Here is a 22,804-nt window from a genome sequence, read left to right as displayed (position 1 = left end):
CAGTACAGATTACTATAACAGTACAGATAGTAGCACAGATTATTATAACAGTACGGATACTATAACAGTACAGTTAGTAGCACATATTACTATAACAGTACAGATTACTATAACAGTACAGTTAGTAGCACAGATTATTATAACAGTACGGATACTATAACAGTACAGTTAGTAGCACATATTACTATAACAGCACAGTTAGTAGCACATATTACTATAACAGCACAGTTAGTAGCACATATTACTATAACAGCACAGTTAGTAGCACAGATTACTGTAACAGTACAGTTAGTAGCACATATTACTATAACAGTACAGTTAGTAGCACATATTACTATAACAGTACAGTTAGTAGCACATATTACTATAACAGCACAGTTAGTAGCACATATTACTATAACAGTACAGTTAGTAGCACAGAGTACTATAACAGCACAGTTAGTAGCACATATTACTGTAACAGCACAGTTAGTACCACAGATTACTATAACAGCACAGTTAGTAGCACATATTACTATAACAGCACAGTTAGTAGCACATATTACTATAACAGCACAGTTAGTAGCACATATTACTGTAACAGCACAGTTAGTACCACAGATTACTATAACAGTACAGTTAGTAGCACATATTACTATAACAGCACAGTTAGTAGCACAGATTACTATAACAGCACAGTTAGTACCACAGATTACTATAACAGCACAGTTAGTAGCACATATTACTATAACAGTACAGATTACTATAACAGTACAGATAGTAGCACAGATTATTATAACAGTACGGATACTATAACAGTACAGTTAGTAGCACATATTACTATAACAGTACAGATTACTATAACAGTACAGTTAGTAGCACAGATTATTATAACAGTACGGATACTATAACAGTACAGTTAGTAGCACATATTACTATAACAGCACAGTTAGTAGCACAGATTACTGTAACAGTACAGTTAGTAGCACAGATTACTGTAACAGTACAGTTAGTAGCACATATTACTATAACAGTACAGTTAGTAGCACATATTACTATAACAGTACAGTTAGTAGCACATATTACTATAACAGCACAGTTAGTAGCACATATTACTATAACAGTACAGTTAGTAGCACAGAGTACTATAACAGCACAGTTAGTAGCACATATTACTGTAACAGCACAGTTAGTACCACAGATTACTATAACAGCACAGTTAGTAGCACATATTACTATAACAGCACAGTTAGTAGCACATATTACTATAACAGCACAGTTAGTAGCACATATTACTGTAACAGCACAGTTAGTACCACAGATTACTATAACAGTACAGTTAGTAGCACATATTACTATAACAGCACAGTTAGTATTCTTATTTTCATGTTTTTGTTCTACCTTGTGTTATTTTTGGTACTACATTGATATTGATTACTGCATTGTTGGGTTTGGAACTTGCAAGACACTGTACTGCACCTGACGATAACACTTGAAACTACAACTGCAGTGCATCTGAACAGCACATAACTGCCTGGGATGCATACTTCTACTTGTGTCTGGCTGCTCTGCTCTACACAGCTAACAAAGACGGAAGCTGGACTCGCCTGCAACAAATAAGAAAGCCTGTAGGTAAACAGATGAATAAGCGGATTTAGCCGGCAAGAAGGCTGTGAAAGATTGCTCTCTCCAGGATACTACCTCCTTATGCCATGTACAATACAGAGTTGCTGCCTAGCGCGTCTCTCCACAGCCAGAGTCGACAGTGACCGATGGACTGTCCCTTTCTCTCTTATCTGGGCCTCTGCAGCCCCACGTGGTCTGGCTACAGGCCCTGACACACACTCTTTCTCTGTTCGCACACAGCTCCCCTACACCCTCATACCGGAGAAGACTTGCCAGTGATGTTTTGAAATATTCATTATCTATCTTCATGCAACATCACCGAGTGCCAAGTCAATCTCCTGGTTCAGTTACTGTGCACAACCAATGCGTAGCACCTATCTGTGTAATGTACAACAAGTACAGTATGAATGCCAGAACACACTGCGGCTCTCAGGCCTTGTCAATGCCCTTGGATATCTTTGACTAGAGGAAGGATAGTGGCCAAAACTGTCTGTTGCTGTCTCCCAGGTACCAACCAGCCGTGCTCCCTACCCTGCTTAGGGCTGGAAGTGTTTGGGCTGCTGATTTCTGCTGTTGGTATAGCTTCTGCCCAGTCATACAAACATTGTGCATTGTTCTGAACCATGATACTGTATATATTCTAGAATCTTTAGTGTGAAAATATAACTCATTATGACAAGTTAATGTCTTTGTTGTGGTGTGCGGCCCGGCCCTGACTGGGGTGAAATAGAAGCTCTAAACTAACCTCAGCTAGTAGATTCCTTGTATCTTATGAAATGGAGGCCTTGACTCCTCTGTTCAGTTCAGGATCTTTGTGTTCAGCGTTTCTTGCCTTGGTAAATGTGCTTGTGTATTAGGAGATACTGTGCCAATTACTGTCTTCGGATTCTCTGTGTTGTATCCCTGGTTTCCAGCTCTTGTTTATCGCTTGCTAAGTCCCTTGCTCCCAGAGGACTGTGAGGTAGTTTGTCAGTGGAAAGGCAAGGAGCTTGCGTTCCAGATATATATATTTTTTATAGAGTCTTATCAAACTACTGTCTCTCACTGGCTCTGCAGCCCTGCCAATTTGTCCTGACACTGTCACTCCTCGTCTACCTCTATCGCTCATCACCCATGGCTTCAGTTTACTGCCTGCTGTGTGTGAGTACTGGTGTGTGTGTGTGTGTGTGTGTGTGCGTGTGTGTGCGTGTGCGTGTGTGTGTGTGTGCGTGTGTGCGTGTGTGCTTACGTGCGTGCGTGCGCATACGTGCGTGCGTTCGTGTACAACGAGTGTGTACTTGTGAATCCCACTGGGCACAGACATCAATTCAACGTCTATTCCACGTTGGTTCAACGTAATTTAATTGGAATGACGTGAATTTTTTTTTCATTCAACCGGCATGTACCCAGTGGGAGGTGTTGCTGTGGGTTTTCTACTCTATATATTGTCATATGCTTCGTACTCACACTGTTTCTGCTCTGCTCCCTTTGTAACCCTGTTACACACCTCCGTCCTCTCCCTTTGTAACCCTGTTACACACCTCCCTCCTCTCCCTTTGTAACCCTGTTACACACCTCCCTCCTCTCCCTTTGTAACCCTGTTACACACCTCCCTCCTCTCCCTTTGTAACCCTGTTACACACCTCCCTCCTCTCCCTTTGTAACCCTGTTACACACCTCCCTCCTCTCCCTTTGTAACCCTGTTACACACCTCCCTCCTCTCCCTTTGTAACCCTGTTACACACCTCTCCCTTTGTAACCCTGTTACACACCTCCCTCCTCTCCCTTTGTAACCCTGTTACACACCTCCCTCCTCTCCCTTTGTAACCCTGTTACACACCTCTCCCTTTGTAACCCTGTTACACACCTCCCTCCTCTCCCTTTGTAACACTGTTACACACCTCCCTCCTCTCCCTTTGTAACCCTGTTACACACCTCCCTCCTCTCCCTTTGTAACCCTGTTACACACCTCCCTCCTCTCCCTTTGTAACCCTGTTACACACCTCCCTCCTCTCCCTTTGTAACCCTGTTACACACCTCCCTCCTCTCCCTTTGTAACCCTGTTACACACCTCCCTCCTCTCCCTTTGTAACCCTGTTACACACCTCCCTCCTCTCCCGTTGTAACCCTGTTACACACCTCCCTCCTCTCCCTTTGTAACCCTGTTACACACCTCCCTCCTCTCCCTTTGTAACCCTGTTACACACCTCCCTCCTCTCCCTTTGTAACCCTGTTACACACCTCTCCCTTTGTAACCCTGTTACACACCTCCCTCCTCTCCCTTTGTAACACTGTTACACACCTCCCTCCTCTCCCTTCGTAACCCTGTTACACACCTCCCTCCTCTCCCTTTGTAACCCTGTTACACACCTCCCTCCTCTCCCTTCTCAACGTTTTCCTGTTGACTTTCACAACTCTCACCATCCCCCTCACTTCTGTCTGTCTGTCTTTCTACTCTTCCCTTCTCCTTCTCCCTCCTTAATTTTAAGTATAAACCTCCATCTCGTTGTCCTTACTCCCTATTTCTCAACTAATCTCTCCCTTACTCTACCTCTCCACTCTTCCTTCCCTACCCCTTCCTCATTATTTCACGTCTCTCCATTCCCAACCTCAGGGGGTTGGGTTAAAAGCACAAAGACACATTTCTATCAACTGTAAGTAATGGAAAATTAAGTCTCTCTCTCTCTCTCTCTCTCTCTCGCTCTCTCTCTCTCTCTCTGTGTAGTGTTGCTGCGTGAGGAGGTGGCCCAGCTGCAGGAAGAGGTGCACCTGTTGCGGCAGATGAAGGACATGTTGAGTAAGGACCTGGAGGAGACCCAGGGCCAGGGAGGCTGCTCCTCCAACCTCCTCTCTGACACTGAGCTCCGCGTGCAGATGGGAGACAAGGAGCAGGAGCTGGACCGCGTCAAGGAGGCCTTACAAGGTCAGGGGGAACCCTGTGGTGCTCACCTATTACCCTGCTAGTCCTACCTGAACCCTACCTTGCTCTCCTACCCTACAGTTCTACCTAACTCCTACCCTGATAGTACTACCTGAGTCCTACCCTCCTATCCTATCCTACTGTCCTACCATAGTCATACCTTACTTTACTACCTTGCTAGTTCTACCTGAGTCCTACCCTACTGTCCTACCTGAGTTATACCCTATTGTCTTACCTGAGTCATACCCTACTGTCCTAACTTGCTATTCCTACCTGAGTCGTACTCTACTGTCCTACCTGAGTCATACCCTAATGTCCTACCTCAAATCAAATCAAATCAAATGTATTTATATAGCCCTTCGTACATCAGCTGATATCTCAAAGTGCTGTACAGAAACCCAGCCTAAAACCCCAAACAGCAAGCAATGCAGGTGGAGAAGCACGGTGGCTAGGAAAAACTCCCTAGAAAGGCCAATACCTAGGAAGAAACCTAGAGAGGAACCAGGCTATGTGGGGTGGCCAGTCCTCTTCTGGCTGTGCCGGGTGGAGATTATAACAGAACATGGTCAAGATGTTCAATGTTCATAAATGACCAGCATGGTCGAATAATAATAAGGCAGAACAGTTGAAACTAGAGCAGCAGCACAGTCAGGTGGAAGTTGAAACTGGAGCAGCAGCATGGCCAGGTAGACTGGGGACATACCCAACTTGCCTACCTTGCTACTCCTACCTGAGTTGTACCCTACTGTCCTACCTGAGTCCTACCCTAAGTCCTACCTGAGTTCTACCCTGCTAGTCCTACCTGAGTTCTACCCTGCTAGTCCTACCTGTGTCCTTTGCAGAGGCACTTGCAATGCGTTCTGTGTGGTACATACGTTGGATTTATCCAACATGTACATCAAATTGTATGCATAGACTTAACAAAAATATTATCAAAAGGTGAATGTTGCACACATATCCAATAAAACATGTGGATTACATAATGAAATATGTATTATGCAGCATTGATGCAATGATGCTGTTGGTCTTGGAGGCATTAGCCCTCAATATACTACACAGCTGTCTGAGCCCCACCTTTAAGCCCCATATGTTTCTCACAGCTCAGTCAAACCCACTTCATCTCACTAGAGATAATATCAGTTTATCACTCAACACATCGATCAGTCAATCCCTTTAAAAAATGTATCTGACCTAAATGTGTCTGATATGCCCCTTATGTTTTTCAGTGGAGGCTCCTCAGAGGAGGAAGGGGAGGACCAAACTCCTCAGTGAATATCAGAAAAATAATCAAATAAAATCTAAAATGTTATCCTTTTTAGAGAAAATTAAATAAAAACTAAATATATTCACATCATCAAACAATTGATTAAAACACACTGTTTTGCAATGAAGGTCTACAGTTGCCTCAGCATAACTCTGTAGGGTAGCATAATGGTGTAGCCGGAGGACAGCTAGCTTCTATCCTCCTCTGGGTACATTGACTTCAATACAAAACTGAGGAGGCTCATCATGGTTCTCACCTTCTTCCATAGACTTAAACAGTAATTATGACAGCTTCCAGAGGACATCCTCCAACCTATCAGAGCTCGTGCAGCATGATATGACATGTTATCCAATGAATCTAGTAGTGAAAGCATAAGCTACAGCTAGCTAGCACTGCAGTGCATAAAATGTAGTGAGTAGTTGACTCAAAGACAGAAAAATACAACAGTTTGAACTAATACCTTTCATCCAAAATTAAGGAGAAGCTAGATAGAGAGCTAGCTATATTTAGTATATATTCTTTCCCTTTCACTTTCACTTACTTAGCTAGCATCGAATGCAGCTAGATAGTTTAGTCTACTCAAACAACTGGCTCAAACAGAGAGGCATGCTATGTTAGCTAGCTGACTATAGCTATCCAACACTGGAACTCTTCCAAGTCAAGGTACTGTAAGTTTTTGCTTTTATTATTTTATTGCCACCAGGGCCCACCGGTGTAAATGCTGAACTGCTGGCTGCTGACTGTACACTGTACTGCATGATAGCAGGTTTACTAACACGTTTGTTCTAGTAACAATGTCGACTATGACGTGAAAATGATGTAGGCTGCGTATAGCGTTAGCGCTCATAATATGAAGGTTTGGCTTCAAAAGTTTTTTTTGCCTGGTCACAGACAGCTGATGTGTTGTGCACACACAAGTCCACAAGCGAAAGGGAAAAGGTGAGAGGATCAGAGTGTGGAGATAGATGCGAGAAGGGATTATTTATACAATGAGCTGTTTGTATGTGGCTGCTATGAAAGTGAATTGTGTTTGCGTGTGATAAGTAGTGTTGGGGTGTCGACTCCAAAAATCCTGGCGTCGTGCACCACTACTGATCAGGGGTGTATTCATTACGCCAATTCTGTTGAAAAACATTTCTTAAATGGAAGCAAATGTAACGAAATGTGGATAAACCTACCTGAATTTGTCTAATAGAAACTGTCATTTGCAACTGTTAGACTACTGATTACACCCTAGATCAACTAGTTGCTGGCAAGAGCGCGCAAGGTGGTATTGTCACTGTCACTGTCTGTCATCTTGATTACCACAAATTCTCTCAACCTGTTCACCTACATTGGAAACTTACATTCATAGGCTAGGTTGTAGAAACCTCATGATGGGTACAGGGAGAATTTAAGTATCATGTAGTAGCCTAAACCTATCGCTGCTACATTGAGCTGGGTGAATGGAATATGAATGTCAGTGATCCAATATGCTGTAATAGAAATAAGGCCATGCTCATTAAAACAGTTATAATCCTCCCTCATCTTAAACAGCACTGACCACCACTGAAGTTTATCTACTCTATGTACTAACTGTGTGTAGTATAGAATTCTTATCTGTCATCTCTTCTTATCTGTCATAATAGTCATGGTGTGTGTGTGTGTGTGTGTGTGTGTGTGTGTGTGTGTGTGTGTGTGTGTGTGTGTGTGTGTGTGTGTGTGTGTGTGTGTGTGTGTGTGTGTGTGTGTGTGTGTGTGTGTGTGTGTGTGTGTGTGTGTGTGTGTGTGTGTGTGTGAGCTAGACATACACTACCGTTCAAAAGTTTGGGGTCACTTAGAAATGTCCTTGTTTTTGAAAGAAAAGCCATTTTTTGCTTTTCTTTCAAAAACAAGGGCATCTCTAAGTGACCCCAAACTTTTGAATAGTAGTGTATATAAGTCAATACTTTCTGCCTGATCTGTCCTTCCACAGTGTCAGTAATTAGATCTGTTTATCATTCTACTTGGCTCAAGTCTAGGCCCAGTTCCTTCAAGGTTGAGCCTTCGGAAAGTATTCAAACCCCTTGACTTTATTTCACATTTTGCCTTATTCTAAATTTGATTAAATTGTTTCTTTCCCTCATCAATCTACAAACAATACCCCATAATGACAAAGCACAAACTGGTTTGTAGAAGTGTTTGCTAATTTATTAAAAATGAAAAAATGAAATATCACATTTACATAAGTATTCAGACCTTTTACTCAGTACTGTGTTGAAGCACTTTTGGCAGCGATTACAGCCTTGAGTCTTCTTGGGTATGACACTACAAGCTTGGCACACCTGTATTTGGGGAGTTTATCCAATTCTTCTCTGCAGATCCTCTCAAGCTCTGTCAGGTTGGATGGGGAGCGTTGCTGAACAGCTATTTTCAGGTCTCTCCAGAGACGTTTGATCGGGTTCAAGTCCGGTCTCTGGCTGGGCCACTCAAGGACATTCAGAGACTTGTCGCGAAGCCACTCATGCGTTGTCTTGGCTGTGTGCTTAGGGTTGTTGTCCAAGACTCATAGAGTCAAATGTAGTTTGTAACATGCACAGAATACAACAGGTAGACCTTACTGTGAAATGCTTACTTACAAGTCCTTAACCAACAATGCAGTTAAAAAATAAAATAAAGTTGAGTTTATTTAGTAAATATTTTCTTAAGTAAATAAAAAAGTAACACAATAAAATAACAATAATGAGGCTATATAGAGGGGGTACCTGTACCGAGTCAATGTGCAGGAGTACAGATTAGTTGAGGTCATTTGTACATGTAGGTAGGGGTAAAGTGACTATGCATAGATAATAAACAGCAAGTAGCAGCAGTGTAAAAACAAAGGGAGGGGTCAATGTAAATAGTCCGGTGGCCATTTGATTAATTGTTCAGCAGTCTTATGGCTTGGGGGTAGAAGCTGTTAAGGAGCCTTTTGGACCTAGACTTGGCGCTCCGGTACTGCTTGCCGTGCGGGAGCAGAGAGAACAGTCTATGAGTCTTGGACAATTTTTTGAGACTTCCTCTTACACCGGCTAGCATATAGGTCGTGGATGGCAGAAAACTTGACCCCAGTGATGTACTGGGCCATACGCACTACCCTCTGCAGCGACCTTATGGTCGGATGCAGAGCAGTTGCCATACCAGGTGGTGATGCAACCGTTCAGGATGCTCTCGATGGTGGAGCTGTAGAACTTTTTGACGATCTGGGGACCCATGCCAAATCTTTTCAGTCTCCTGAGGGGGAACCAGGATAGTTTGTTGGTGATGTGGACACTCCTCCCTATAGGCTATCTCATCGTTTCGGCGATCAGGACTACCACCGTTGTGACGTCAGCAAACTTAATGATGGTGTTGGAGTTGTGCTTGGCCACGCAGTCGTGGTTGAACAGGGAGTACAGAAGGGTACAAAGCACGCACCCCTGAGGGGCCCCCGTGTTGAGGATCAGCGTGGCAGATGTGTTGGTGCCTACTCTTATCATCTGGGGGCGGCCCGTCAGGAAGTCCAGAATTCAGTTGCAGAGGGGAAAAAAATAATAATTCAGGTGCAGAGGGAGGTGTTTAGTCCCAGGGTCCTTAGCTTAGTGATGAGCTTTGTGGGCACTATGGTGTTGAACGCTGAGCTGTAGTCAATGAACAGCATTCTCACATAGGTATTCCTTTTGTCCAGAGATGTTCCTTTTGTTCCTTCTGTATGTAAATCCGAGACACTCAATTTAGTATGATACGTTACGTTTCATATGGTATGTATTAATTTGTGGATGTCCATCACCCATTTCGTATGATATGTTACGAATTACAATTGGTATTATATGTTACGAATTTGCAAAACGTACTATATGTTATGAATTTGCAAAACATATGATATGTGACGAATTCTAGCTAGGTGGTTAACGTTAGCTAGCTGGCTAATGTTAGCTAGGCTAGGGTTTAGGGTTAGGGGTCAGGGTTACAGTTAGGGTTATGGGAAGGGTTAGCTAAAAGGGTTTGGGTTAGCTAAATGTGTTAGGGAAAGGGTTAGATAACATGCTAAGCAATTGCAAAGTAGCTTAAAAATAGTAAGTAGTTAAACAGTTGCTAATTAGCTAAAATGCTAAAGTTGTCAGTGATGAGATTCGAACTCACAACTGTTGGGTTGCTAGACCTTCACGTAATACACCCCCCCATCCTACTTTAGTTTTTGCCTTAAATAACCATCTGTCTTGTGTAACCATATCAAACGTACTGTAACAAGCAAGATCAGACACCTCTCATTCCATTTTCCCATTATATCATTATTTTATAGTATTTCAACAATAGTTTAACTCACATGTGCCTCTAATTTAACAAATGAATGTACTTTGTATTAATTATTATCGTAACAAATGCACTGATTTGGTGTAATTATATATAGCCTTTCAAGGTATATTGCATGAATTCACAATGGAAATAATTATTAGGCTCACTTTCACAATTTCTCACATTTGTGCCATATATTTCCCCCATTCTATGCTTGACAAGCAGTTCCCTTATTTTATTACTTGGCACGGTGCATATATGGCTGTGCATACATTTATGCACACTCTCAAGCAAATGTTCATATTGGTCACGTTTGAGTGGTAAGGCCAAAGTAGCCGACTGTAGACGGAAGTCAACAAGTAGAGTGGGCGAGGTATATATGCAAAGACAGCAAGTTGAACAACTTCTGCTGTTTCGAGGAAACACGACAATGGCATTCACCTTATTTAAGTTGATGCTATCAAAATACCACTTCTCCTGCATGTAGCCAAACATGACCAACATGTTCCAAGGAATGAATATCGTGATGATACGGACATTAGAATCCAGCCCGAGCTCTTTCTAACAGTCACAAGACATGTTTTGTATTTTTGCAATGGTTTTCTCAAAATATAACCAGGCAGTGAGTGCACAGGCTACTGGAATGAGAACATAAGAAATATGTGTTTTTGCAGCATATGGGAAATGCTTGGTTGTTACTTCATGCCCTTGTACCTTTCTCATGTACCTTTCTCATTATTAATTATCCACAAAGATTCTTACTCTATGATAATTGATTGCATGTCAGCATCACTACAATCTGTTGTGTGTTTATGTACTTCTCAACCTTTATGTTGCTGTTGTCAGTAAGCATGTAAAGAACAGAATTTGATTCAATCACATGAAGGACAAAACACTTTGTAACGAAAAGTATTAGACTATACACTGAGTGTACAAAACATTAGGAACACCAGCTCTTTCCATGACATAGACTGACCAGGTGAAAGCTATGATCCCTGATTGATGTCACCTGTTAAATCCACTTCAATCAATGCAGATGAAGGGGGAGGAGACAGGTTGAAGAAAGATTTTTAAGCCTTGAGACAATTGAGACATGGATTGTGTATGTGTGCCCCCCAAAGGACATCCAGACAACAGGACATAACTGTGGGAAGCATTGGATTCAATGTGGGCCAGCATCCCTGTGGAATGCTTTCGACACTGTGTAGAGTCCATTCCCAATGAATTGAGGCTGTTCTGAGAGCAAAAGGGTGTGCAACTCAATATTAAAAAGGTGTTCCTAATGTTTTGTACACTCAAATAAGTTACTGGGTAAACAATATGCCTAACAGTCAAATGCACTTAGCAATGTACTTGCTCATTAAGGGCTGGTTTCCCAGACACAGATTTAGCCTCTAAAATGTATTTGATAATATCCAATGATAAGTGGCGACATCAACCATTTGTGAGCATGTAGTGTCTTTTACGTCCAAAAAAAACCAGAAAAAGGTTGTCTCCCTTAATGCTTTGCTTCTGACTTTTCAATTGATTTCAGTTGAGTCTACATTTTTTTATATCCATAATGCAACACACTTTGAAAGACGCTGGCCAATGTTGGTCAACATCTTTAAAAAAGTGATCTGCTCGAATGCGCCCAAAGATACATAATACACTTTAAATGGAAATGATCCGATGCATGGTTTATAGACAGATTTGTGCCTACGCATGATTGATAAACGAGGCCCCTGGTCTGCCCTTGGAAGCCTACTGTATGTAAATAGGATCACCAGAATAGCCCAAATGAAATTAGATGTCTGTTTTGGGCTCTAAAATGTGTTTATTATGATCAAGTTCAATTCCCATTCTGAAGTATTTTAAAGTTGCTACAAATCGAGATATTTAATTAAATAGTGAGTCATTCTGACTACATTTGTCGTCACACAGGACCATGTGCTGACACAGACCAATCACAGGCTGGCAGGCTACGAGGAGGTTCCTGGTTGACTCTCTCAGGCAGGATGAAAACGACGACATCGACCATTGATTCTTTGCTAGTTACAGCCACTTTTCCCATGATCGTTTGCGATTATTTTTTTGTGCCATTCAGCCCCATTCAGCAATATGATGCGCTTCAAATTCAAATACTTCCCGCTTCATGAGGCATTGGTAGTTTTCGATAGGAATACGTGGATGACGTCTGTGCTATCATTAGCTACTGGTTTTAATGTGTTAAACCCCATCCCCTGCTAAGGCAGACTGGCTGTGTGTAGAATGCCGGCACCCACGGCACATAAAGAAGACAAACCAATCACTTCTGTTTCATCTCTCAACCTCCCCCCTCGATCCCTCCTTCTCTCCTCTCTCTTCCGATCAGGGAGTAACAGGTGGCAGGCAGCGTTCTCATTACTGTAGCGCTCTCTGGTGTAACTATTGAAGAACAGGTTTGAATGTTGATTGAGAAGGGTTAAGGCAGACCATTGGGAATACTTAAGCTCAATGAATGACGGTTACGGTTATGGAGAGGACAGCTTCTCCTTTTTCCTGGTAGAAAGATTCAGGAATACTTTGCTATCATGACTCACAATCTTAGTCTGCCTGTCGAGGCTTCACTATTTTGATATCCTCTCAATACAGGTTATTATTTATGGTCTCGTTACCTCTCAATTCAGGTTATTATGTATGGTCTCATAACCTCTCAATACAGGTTATTATTTATGGTCTCGTTACCTCTCAATTCAGGTTATTATTTATGGTCTCATAACCTCTCAATACAGGTTATTATTTATGGTCTCGTTACCTCTCAAATCAGGTTATTATGTATGGTCTCATAACCTCTCAGTACAGGTTATTATTTATGGTCTCGTTACCTCTCAATTCAGGTTATTATTTATGGTCTCATATCCTCTCAGTACAGGTTATTACGTATGGTCTCATAACCTCTCAATACAGGTTAGGAGTTATGGTCTCTTATACTGAAAAGAAAACCTTGACCCTGGAAGTTGGCTGTTTTAAACATGCTGCCTGTGTAGCCAATGCCACTATGCCAAGCCGTCTTTGGGAGAAGATTAGTGAACATAGTGCCCACATCAGTCTGTGTGGTTACGTGTTTTGAATGACTAAGTGCCTCTCTACCACTTACCTTCTGAGATCCTTACATAATTTACTCTGTGGTGCTTCTTTGGCATCAGTGGTGGAAAAAGTAGCCAATTGTCATACTTGAGTAAAAGTAAAGATACTTTAATAGAAAATGACTCAAGTAAAAGTCAGTAACCCAATAAGATACTACTTGAGTATCAAAAGTACATGTTGATAAGTGTGTGAATTGGACCATTTTCCTGTCCTGCTAAGCATTCAAAATGTAACGAGTACTTTAGGGTGTCAAGGAAAATGTATGGAGTAAAAAGTACATTATTTTCTTCAGGAATGTAGTGAAGTAAAAGTAAAAGTTGTCAAAACTGTTAATAGTAAAGTAAAATAAAGATACCCCAAAAAACGACTTATGTACTACTTTAAAGTATTTTTACTTAAGTACTTTACACCACTGTTTGGGATAACAATGTTGCTCTTCCTAGGATTTTACAATAAGCCACAGTGTCATCTTGTGGTAATCAAATATAGCTGCATCTCTGACCCAACCTTCTGTTAAAGCCTTTAGAGAATGTGTGTGTGTGTTTGTGTGTGTGTGTGTGTGTGTGTGTGTGTGTGTGTGTGTGTGTGTGTGTGTGTGTGTGTGTGTGTGTGTGTGTGTGAGCTAGACATACACTACCGTTCAAAAGTTTGGGGTCACTTAGAAATGTCCTTGTTTTTGAAAGAAAAGCCATTTTTTGCTTTTCTTTCAAAAACAAGGGCATCTCTAAGTGACCCCAAACTTTTGAATAGTAGTGTATATAAGTCAATACTTTCTGCCTGATCTGTCCTTCCACAGTGTCAGTAATTAGATCTGTTTATCATTCTACTTGGCTCAAGTCTAGGCCCAGTTCCTTCAAGGTTGAGCCTTCGGAAAGTATTCAAACCCCTTGACTTTATTTCACATTTTGCCTTATTCTAAATTTGATTAAATTGTTTCTTTCCCTCATCAATCTACAAACAATACCCCATAATGACAAAGCACAAACTGGTTTGTAGAAGTGTTTGCTAATTTATTAAAAATGAAAAAATGAAATATCACATTTACATAAGTATTCAGACCTTTTACTCAGTACTGTGTTGAAGCACTTTTGGCAGCGATTACAGCCTTGAGTCTTCTTGGGTATGACACTACAAGCTTGGCACACCTGTATTTGGGGAGTTTATCCAATTCTTCTCTGCAGATCCTCTCAAGCTCTGTCAGGTTGGATGGGGAGCGTTGCTGAACAGCTATTTTCAGGTCTCTCCAGAGACGTTTGATCGGGTTCAAGTCCGGTCTCTGGCTGGGCCACTCAAGGACATTCAGAGACTTGTCGCGAAGCCACTCATGCGTTGTCTTGGCTGTGTGCTTAGGGTTGTTGTCCAAGACTCATAGAGTCAAATGTAGTTTGTAACATGCACAGAATACAACAGGTAGACCTTACTGTGAAATGCTTACTTACAAGTCCTTAACCAACAATGCAGTTAAAAAATAAAATAAAGTTGAGTTTATTTAGTAAATATTTTCTTAAGTAAATAAAAAAGTAACACAATAAAATAACAATAATGAGGCTATATAGAGGGGGTACCTGTACCGAGTCAATGTGCAGGAGTACAGATTAGTTGAGGTCATTTGTACATGTAGGTAGGGGTAAAGTGACTATGCATAGATAATAAACAGCAAGTAGCAGCAGTGTAAAAACAAAGGGAGGGGTCAATGTAAATAGTCCGGTGGCCATTTGATTAATTGTTCAGCAGTCTTATGGCTTGGGGGTAGAAGCTGTTAAGGAGCCTTTTGGACCTAGACTTGGCGCTCCGGTACTGCTTGCCGTGCGGGAGCAGAGAGAACAGTCTATGAGTCTTGGACAATTTTTTGAGACTTCCTCTTACACCGGCTAGCATATAGGTCGTGGATGGCAGAAAACTTGACCCCAGTGATGTACTGGGCCATACGCACTACCCTCTGCAGCGACCTTATGGTCGGATGCAGAGCAGTTGCCATACCAGGTGGTGATGCAACCGTTCAGGATGCTCTCGATGGTGGAGCTGTAGAACTTTTTGACGATCTGGGGACCCATGCCAAATCTTTTCAGTCTCCTGAGGGGGAACCAGGATAGTTTGTTGGTGATGTGGACACTCCTCCCTATAGGCTATCTCATCGTTTCGGCGATCAGGACTACCACCGTTGTGACGTCAGCAAACTTAATGATGGTGTTGGAGTTGTGCTTGGCCACGCAGTCGTGGTTGAACAGGGAGTACAGAAGGGTACAAAGCACGCACCCCTGAGGGGCCCCCGTGTTGAGGATCAGCGTGGCAGATGTGTTGGTGCCTACTCTTATCATCTGGGGGCGGCCCGTCAGGAAGTCCAGAATTCAGTTGCAGAGGGGAAAAAAATAATAATTCAGGTGCAGAGGGAGGTGTTTAGTCCCAGGGTCCTTAGCTTAGTGATGAGCTTTGTGGGCACTATGGTGTTGAACGCTGAGCTGTAGTCAATGAACAGCATTCTCACATAGGTATTCCTTTTGTCCAGAGATGTTCCTTTTGTTCCTTCTGTATGTAAATCCGAGACACTCAATTTAGTATGATACGTTACGTTTCATATGGTATGTATTAATTTGTGGATGTCCATCACCCATTTCGTATGATATGTTACGAATTACAATTGGTATTATATGTTACGAATTTGCAAAACGTACTATATGTTATGAATTTGCAAAACATATGATATGTGACGAATTCTAGCTAGGTGGTTAACGTTAGCTAGCTGGCTAATGTTAGCTAGGCTAGGGTTTAGGGTTAGGGGTCAGGGTTACAGTTAGGGTTATGGGAAGGGTTAGCTAAAAGGGTTTGGGTTAGCTAAATGTGTTAGGGAAAGGGTTAGATAACATGCTAAGCAATTGCAAAGTAGCTTAAAAATAGTAAGTAGTTAAACAGTTGCTAATTAGCTAAAATGCTAAAGTTGTCAGTGATGAGATTCGAACTCACAACTGTTGGGTTGCTAGACCTTCACGTAATACACCCCCCCATCCTACTTTAGTTTTTGCCTTAAATAACCATCTGTCTTGTGTAACCATATCAAACGTACTGTAACAAGCAAGATCAGACACCTCTCATTCCATTTTCCCATTATATCATTATTTTATAGTATTTCAACAATAGTTTAACTCACATGTGCCTCTAATTTAACAAATGAATGTACTTTGTATTAATTATTATCGTAACAAATGCACTGATTTGGTGTAATTATATATAGCCTTTCAAGGTATATTGCATGAATTCACAATGGAAATAATTATTAGGCTCACTTTCACAATTTCTCACATTTGTGCCATATATTTCCCCCATTCTATGCTTGACAAGCAGTTCCCTTATTTTATTACTTGGCACGGTGCATATATGGCTGTGCATACATTTATGCACACTCTCAAGCAAATGTTCATATTGGTCACGTTTGAGTGGTAAGGCCAAAGTAGCCGACTGTAGACGGAAGTCAACAAGTAGAGTGGGCGAGGTATATATGCAAAGACAGCAAGTTGAACAACTTCTGCTGTTTCGAGGAAACACGACAATGGCATTCACCTTATTTAAGTTGATGCTATCAAAATACCACTTCTCCTGCATGTAGCCAAACATGACCAACATGTTCCAAGGAATGAATATCGTGATGATACGGACATTAGAATCCAGCCCGAGCTCTTTCTAACAGTCACAAGACATGTTTTGTATTTTTGCAATGGTTTTCTCAAAATATAACCAGGCAGTGAGTGCACAGGCTACTGGAATGAGAACATAAGAAATATGTGTTTTTGCAGCATATGGGAAATGCTTGGTTGTTACTTCATGCCCTTGTACCTTTCTCATGTACCTTTCTCATTATTAATTATCCACAAAGATTCTTACTCTATGATAATTGATTGCATGTCAGCATCACTACAATCTGTTGTGTGTTTATGTACTTCTCAACCTTTATGTTGCTGTTGTCAGTAAGCATGTAAAGAACAGAATTTGATTCAATCACATGAAGGACAAAACACTTTGTAACGAAAAGTATTAGACTATACACTGAGTGTACAAAACATTAGGAACACCAGCTCTTTCCATGACATAGACTGACCAGGTGAAAGCTATGATCCCTGATTGATGTCACCTGTTAAATCCACTTCAATCAATGCAGATGAAGGGGGAGGAGACAGGTTGAAGAAAGATTTTTAAGCCTTGAGACAATTGAGACATGGATTGTGTATGTGTGCCCCCCAAAGGACATCCAGACAACAGGACATAACTGTGGGAAGCATTGGATTCAATGTGGGCCAGCATCCCTGTGGAATGCTTTCGACACTGTGTAGAGTCCATTCCCAATGAATTGAGGCTGTTCTGAGAGCAAAAGGGTGTGCAACTCAATATTAAAAAGGTGTTCCTAATGTTTTGTACACTCAAATAAGTTACTGGGTAAACAATATGCCTAACAGTCAAATGCACTTAGCAATGTACTTGCTCATTAAGGGCTGGTTTCCCAGACACAGATTTAGCCTCTAAAATGTATTTGATAATATCCAATGATAAGTGGCGACATCAACCATTTGTGAGCATGTAGTGTCTTTTACGTCCAAAAAAAACCAGAAAAAGGTTGTCTCCCTTAATGCTTTGCTTCTGACTTTTCAATTGATTTCAGTTGAGTCTACATTTTTTTATATCCATAATGCAACACACTTTGAAAGACGCTGGCCAATGTTGGTCAACATCTTTAAAAAAGTGATCTGCTCGAATGCGCCCAAAGATACATAATACACTTTAAATGGAAATGATCCGATGCATGGTTTATAGACAGATTTGTGCCTACGCATGATTGATAAACGAGGCCCCTGGTCTGCCCTTGGAAGCCTACTGTATGTAAATAGGATCACCAGAATAGCCCAAATGAAATTAGATGTCTGTTTTGGGCTCTAAAATGTGTTTATTATGATCAAGTTCAATTCCCATTCTGAAGTATTTTAAAGTTGCTACAAATCGAGATATTTAATTAAATAGTGAGTCATTCTGACTACATTTGTCGTCACACAGGACCATGTGCTGACACAGACCAATCACAGGCTGGCAGGCTACGAGGAGGTTCCTGGTTGACTCTCTCAGGCAGGATGAAAACGACGACATCGACCATTGATTCTTTGCTAGTTACAGCCACTTTTCCCATGATCGTTTGCGATTATTTTTTTGTGCCATTCAGCCCCATTCAGCAATATGATGCGCTTCAAATTCAAATACTTCCCGCTTCATGAGGCATTGGTAGTTTTCGATAGGAATACGTGGATGACGTCTGTGCTATCATTAGCTACTGGTTTTAATGTGTTAAACCCCATCCCCTGCTAAGGCAGACTGGCTGTGTGTAGAATGCCGGCACCCACGGCACATAAAGAAGACAAACCAATCACTTCTGTTTCATCTCTCAACCTCCCCCCTCGATCCCTCCTTCTCTCCTCTCTCTTCCGATCAGGGAGTAACAGGTGGCAGGCAGCGTTCTCATTACTGTAGCGCTCTCTGGTGTAACTATTGAAGAACAGGTTTGAATGTTGATTGAGAAGGGTTAAGGCAGACCATTGGGAATACTTAAGCTCAATGAATGACGGTTACGGTTATGGAGAGGACAGCTTCTCCTTTTTCCTGGTAGAAAGATTCAGGAATACTTTGCTATCATGACTCACAATCTTAGTCTGCCTGTCGAGGCTTCACTATTTTGATATCCTCTCAATACAGGTTATTATTTATGGTCTCGTTACCTCTCAATTCAGGTTATTATGTATGGTCTCATAACCTCTCAATACAGGTTATTATTTATGGTCTCGTTACCTCTCAATTCAGGTTATTATTTATGGTCTCATAACCTCTCAATACAGGTTATTATTTATGGTCTCGTTACCTCTCAAATCAGGTTATTATGTATGGTCTCATAACCTCTCAGTACAGGTTATTATTTATGGTCTCGTTACCTCTCAATTCAGGTTATTATTTATGGTCTCATATCCTCTCAGTACAGGTTATTACGTATGGTCTCATAACCTCTCAATACAGGTTAGGAGTTATGGTCTCTTATACTGAAAAGAAAACCTTGACCCTGGAAGTTGGCTGTTTTAAACATGCTGCCTGTGTAGCCAATGCCACTATGCCAAGCCGTCTTTGGGAGAAGATTAGTGAACATAGTGCCCACATCAGTCTGTGTGGTTACGTGTTTTGAATGACTAAGTGCCTCTCTACCACTTACCTTCTGAGATCCTTACATAATTTACTCTGTGGTGCTTCTTTGGCATCAGTGGTGGAAAAAGTAGCCAATTGTCATACTTGAGTAAAAGTAAAGATACTTTAATAGAAAATGACTCAAGTAAAAGTCAGTAACCCAATAAGATACTACTTGAGTATCAAAAGTACATGTTGATAAGTGTGTGAATTGGACCATTTTCCTGTCCTGCTAAGCATTCAAAATGTAACGAGTACTTTAGGGTGTCAAGGAAAATGTATGGAGTAAAAAGTACATTATTTTCTTCAGGAATGTAGTGAAGTAAAAGTAAAAGTTGTCAAAACTGTTAATAGTAAAGTAAAATAAAGATACCCCAAAAAACGACTTATGTACTACTTTAAAGTATTTTTACTTAAGTACTTTACACCACTGTTTGGGATAACAATGTTGCTCTTCCTAGGATTTTACAATAAGCCACAGTGTCATCTTGTGGTAATCAAATATAGCTGCATCTCTGACCCAACCTTCTGTTAAAGCCTTTAGAGAATGTGTGTGTGTGTTTGTGTGTGTGTGTGTGTGTGTGTGTGTGTGTGTGTGTGTGTGTGTGTGTGTGTGTGTGTGTGTGTGTGTGTGTGTGTGTGTGTGTGTGTGTGTGTGTGTGTGTGTGTGTGTGTGTGTGTGTGTGTGTGTGTGTGTGTGTGTGTGTGTGTGAAAATGTGTGTGTGTGTGTGAAAATGTGTGTGTGTGTCCCACAGCTATGAAGTCTGACCGAAAGCGTCTGAAGGTGGAGAAGGCAGACCTGGTGAACCAGATGCAGCAGCTGTACACCACACTGGAGAGCCGGGAGGAGCAGCTCCGAGACTTCATACGCAACTACGACCAGCACAGAAAGGTACCCTCACATTTACGCTCAACTACGACCAGCACAGAAAGGTACACTCACATTTACGCTCAACTACGACCAGCACAGAAAGGTACACTCACATTTACGCTCAACTACGACCAGCACAGAAAGGTACTCTCACATTTACGCTCAACTACGACCAGAACAGAAAGGTACCCTCACATTTACGCTCAACTACGACCAGCACAGAAAGGTACCCTCACATTTACGCTCAACTACGACCAGAACAGAAAGGTACCCTCACATTTACGCTCAACTACGACCAGCACAGAAAGGTACCCTCACATTTACGCTCAACTACGACCAGCACAGAAAGGTACTCTCACATTTACGCTCAACTACGACCAGCACAGAAAGGTACATGGCACTCAACTACGACCAGCACAGAAAGGTACCCTCACATTTATGCTCAACTACGACCAGCACAGAAAGGTACACTCACATTTACGCTCAACTACTACCAGCACCGAAAGGTACAGTCACATTTACGCTCAACTACGACCAGCACAGAAAGGTACCCTCACATTTATGCTCAACTACGACCAGCACAGAAAGGTACAGTCACATTTACGCTCAACTACGACCAGCACAGAAAGGTACAGTGCACTCAACTACGACCAGCACAGAAAGGTACATGGCACTCAACTACGACCAGCACAGAAAGGTACCCTCACATTTACGCTCAACTACGACCAGCACAGAAAGGTACCCTCACATTTATGCTCAACTACGACCAGCACGAAAGGTACCCTCACATTTACGCTCAACTACGACCAGCACAGAAAGGTACCCTCACATTTACGCTCAACTACGACCAGCACAGAAAGGTACACTCACATTTACGCTCAACTACGACCAGCACAGAAAGGTACCCTCACATTTACGCTCAACTACGACCAGCACAGAAAGGTACCCTCACATTTACGCTCAACTACGACCAGCACCGAAAGGTACACTCACATTTACGCTCAACTACGACCAGCACAGAAAGGTACCCTCACATTTACGCTCAACTACGACCAGCACGAAAGGTACCCTCACATTTACGCTCAACTACGACCAGCACAGAAAGGTACCCTCACATTTACGCTCAACTACGACCAGCACAGAAAGGTACACTCACATTTACGCTCAACTACGACCAGCACAGAAAGGTACCCTCACATTTACGCTCAACTACGACCAGCACAGAAAGGTACCCTCACATTTACGCTCAACTACGACCAGCACCGAAAGGTACACTCACATTTACGCTCAACTACGACCAGCACCGAAAGGTACACTCACATTTACGCTAAACTACGACCTGCACCGAAAGGTACCCTCACAGTTACGCTCAACTACGACCAGCACAGAAAGGTACACTCACATTTACGCTCAACTACGACCAGCACAGAAAGGTACCCTCACATTTACGCTCAACTACGACCAGCACAGAAAGGTACCCTCACATTTACGCTCAACTACGACCAGCACAGAAAGGTACCCTCACATTTATGCTCAACTACGACCAGCACAGAAAGGTACACTCACATTTACGCTCAACTATGACCAGCACAGAAAGGTACCCTCACATTTACGCTCAACTATGACCAGCACAGAAAGGTACCCTCACATTTATGCTCAACTACGACCAGCACAGAAAGGTACCCTCACATTTACGCTCAACTACGACCAGCACAGAAAGGTACCCTCACATTTACGCTCAACTACGACCAGCACCGAAAGGTACACTCACATTTACGCTCAACTACGACCAGCACAGAAAGGTACCCTCACATTTACGCTCAACTACGACCAGCACGAAAGGTACCCTCACATTTACGCTCAACTACGACCAGCACAGAAAGGTACCCTCACATTTACGCTCAACTACGACCAGCACAGAAAGGTACACTCACATTTACGCTCAACTACGACCAGCACAGAAAGGTACCCTCACATTTACGCTCAACTACGACCAGCACAGAAAGGTACCCTCACATTTACGCTCAACTACGACCAGCACCGAAAGGTACACTCACATTTACGCTCAACTACGACCAGCACCGAAAGGTACACTCACATTTACGCTAAACTACGACCTGCACCGAAAGGTACCCTCACAGTTACGCTCAACTACGACCAGCACAGAAAGGTACACTCACATTTACGCTCAACTACGACCAGCACAGAAAGGTACCCTCACATTTACGCTCAACTACGACCAGCACAGAAAGGTACCCTCACATTTACGCTCAACTACGACCAGCACAGAAAGGTACCCTCACATTTATGCTCAACTACGACCAGCACAGAAAGGTACACTCACATTTACGCTCAACTATGACCAGCACAGAAAGGTACCCTCACATTTACGCTCAACTATGACCAGCACAGAAAGGTACCCTCACATTTATGCTCAACTACGACCAGCACGAAAGGTACCCTCACATTTACGCTCAACTACGACCAGCACAGAAAGGTACCCTCACATTTACGCTCAACTACAACCAGCACAGAAAGGTACACTCACATTTACGCTCAACTACGACCAGCACAGAAAGG

At 42.2% G+C, this 22,804-nt stretch overlaps 1 protein-coding gene across 5 annotated transcripts in view; it reads left to right on the top strand.

Annotated features, from left to right (window-relative positions):
- The window catches only part of LOC109898455 (kazrin), a 262,241-nt gene that overhangs the window by 226,337 nt on the left and 13,100 nt on the right, over positions 1-22,804 (top strand). For all 5 annotated transcript variants that reach the window (XR_004202658.1, XM_031787564.1, XM_031787609.1 and 2 more), the window contains 2 exons: positions 4,310-4,507; positions 20,109-20,245. Coding sequence is in view for 4 of the 5 variants with exons in the window: in XM_031787564.1 (XP_031643424.1) it covers positions 4,310-4,507; positions 20,109-20,245 (335 nt within the window). In the remaining variant the exon portion in view is untranslated. The remainder of the gene's footprint in view (positions 1-4,309; positions 4,508-20,108; positions 20,246-22,804) is intronic.

The sequence above is a fragment of the Oncorhynchus kisutch genome, linkage group LG1 (assembly GCF_002021735.2).
Source record: "Oncorhynchus kisutch isolate 150728-3 linkage group LG1, Okis_V2, whole genome shotgun sequence".
Lineage (NCBI taxonomy): Eukaryota > Metazoa > Chordata > Actinopteri > Salmoniformes > Salmonidae > Oncorhynchus > Oncorhynchus kisutch.
Note: the sequence above shows the minus strand (reverse complement) of the source record. Positions and strands in the feature narration are given on the sequence as shown.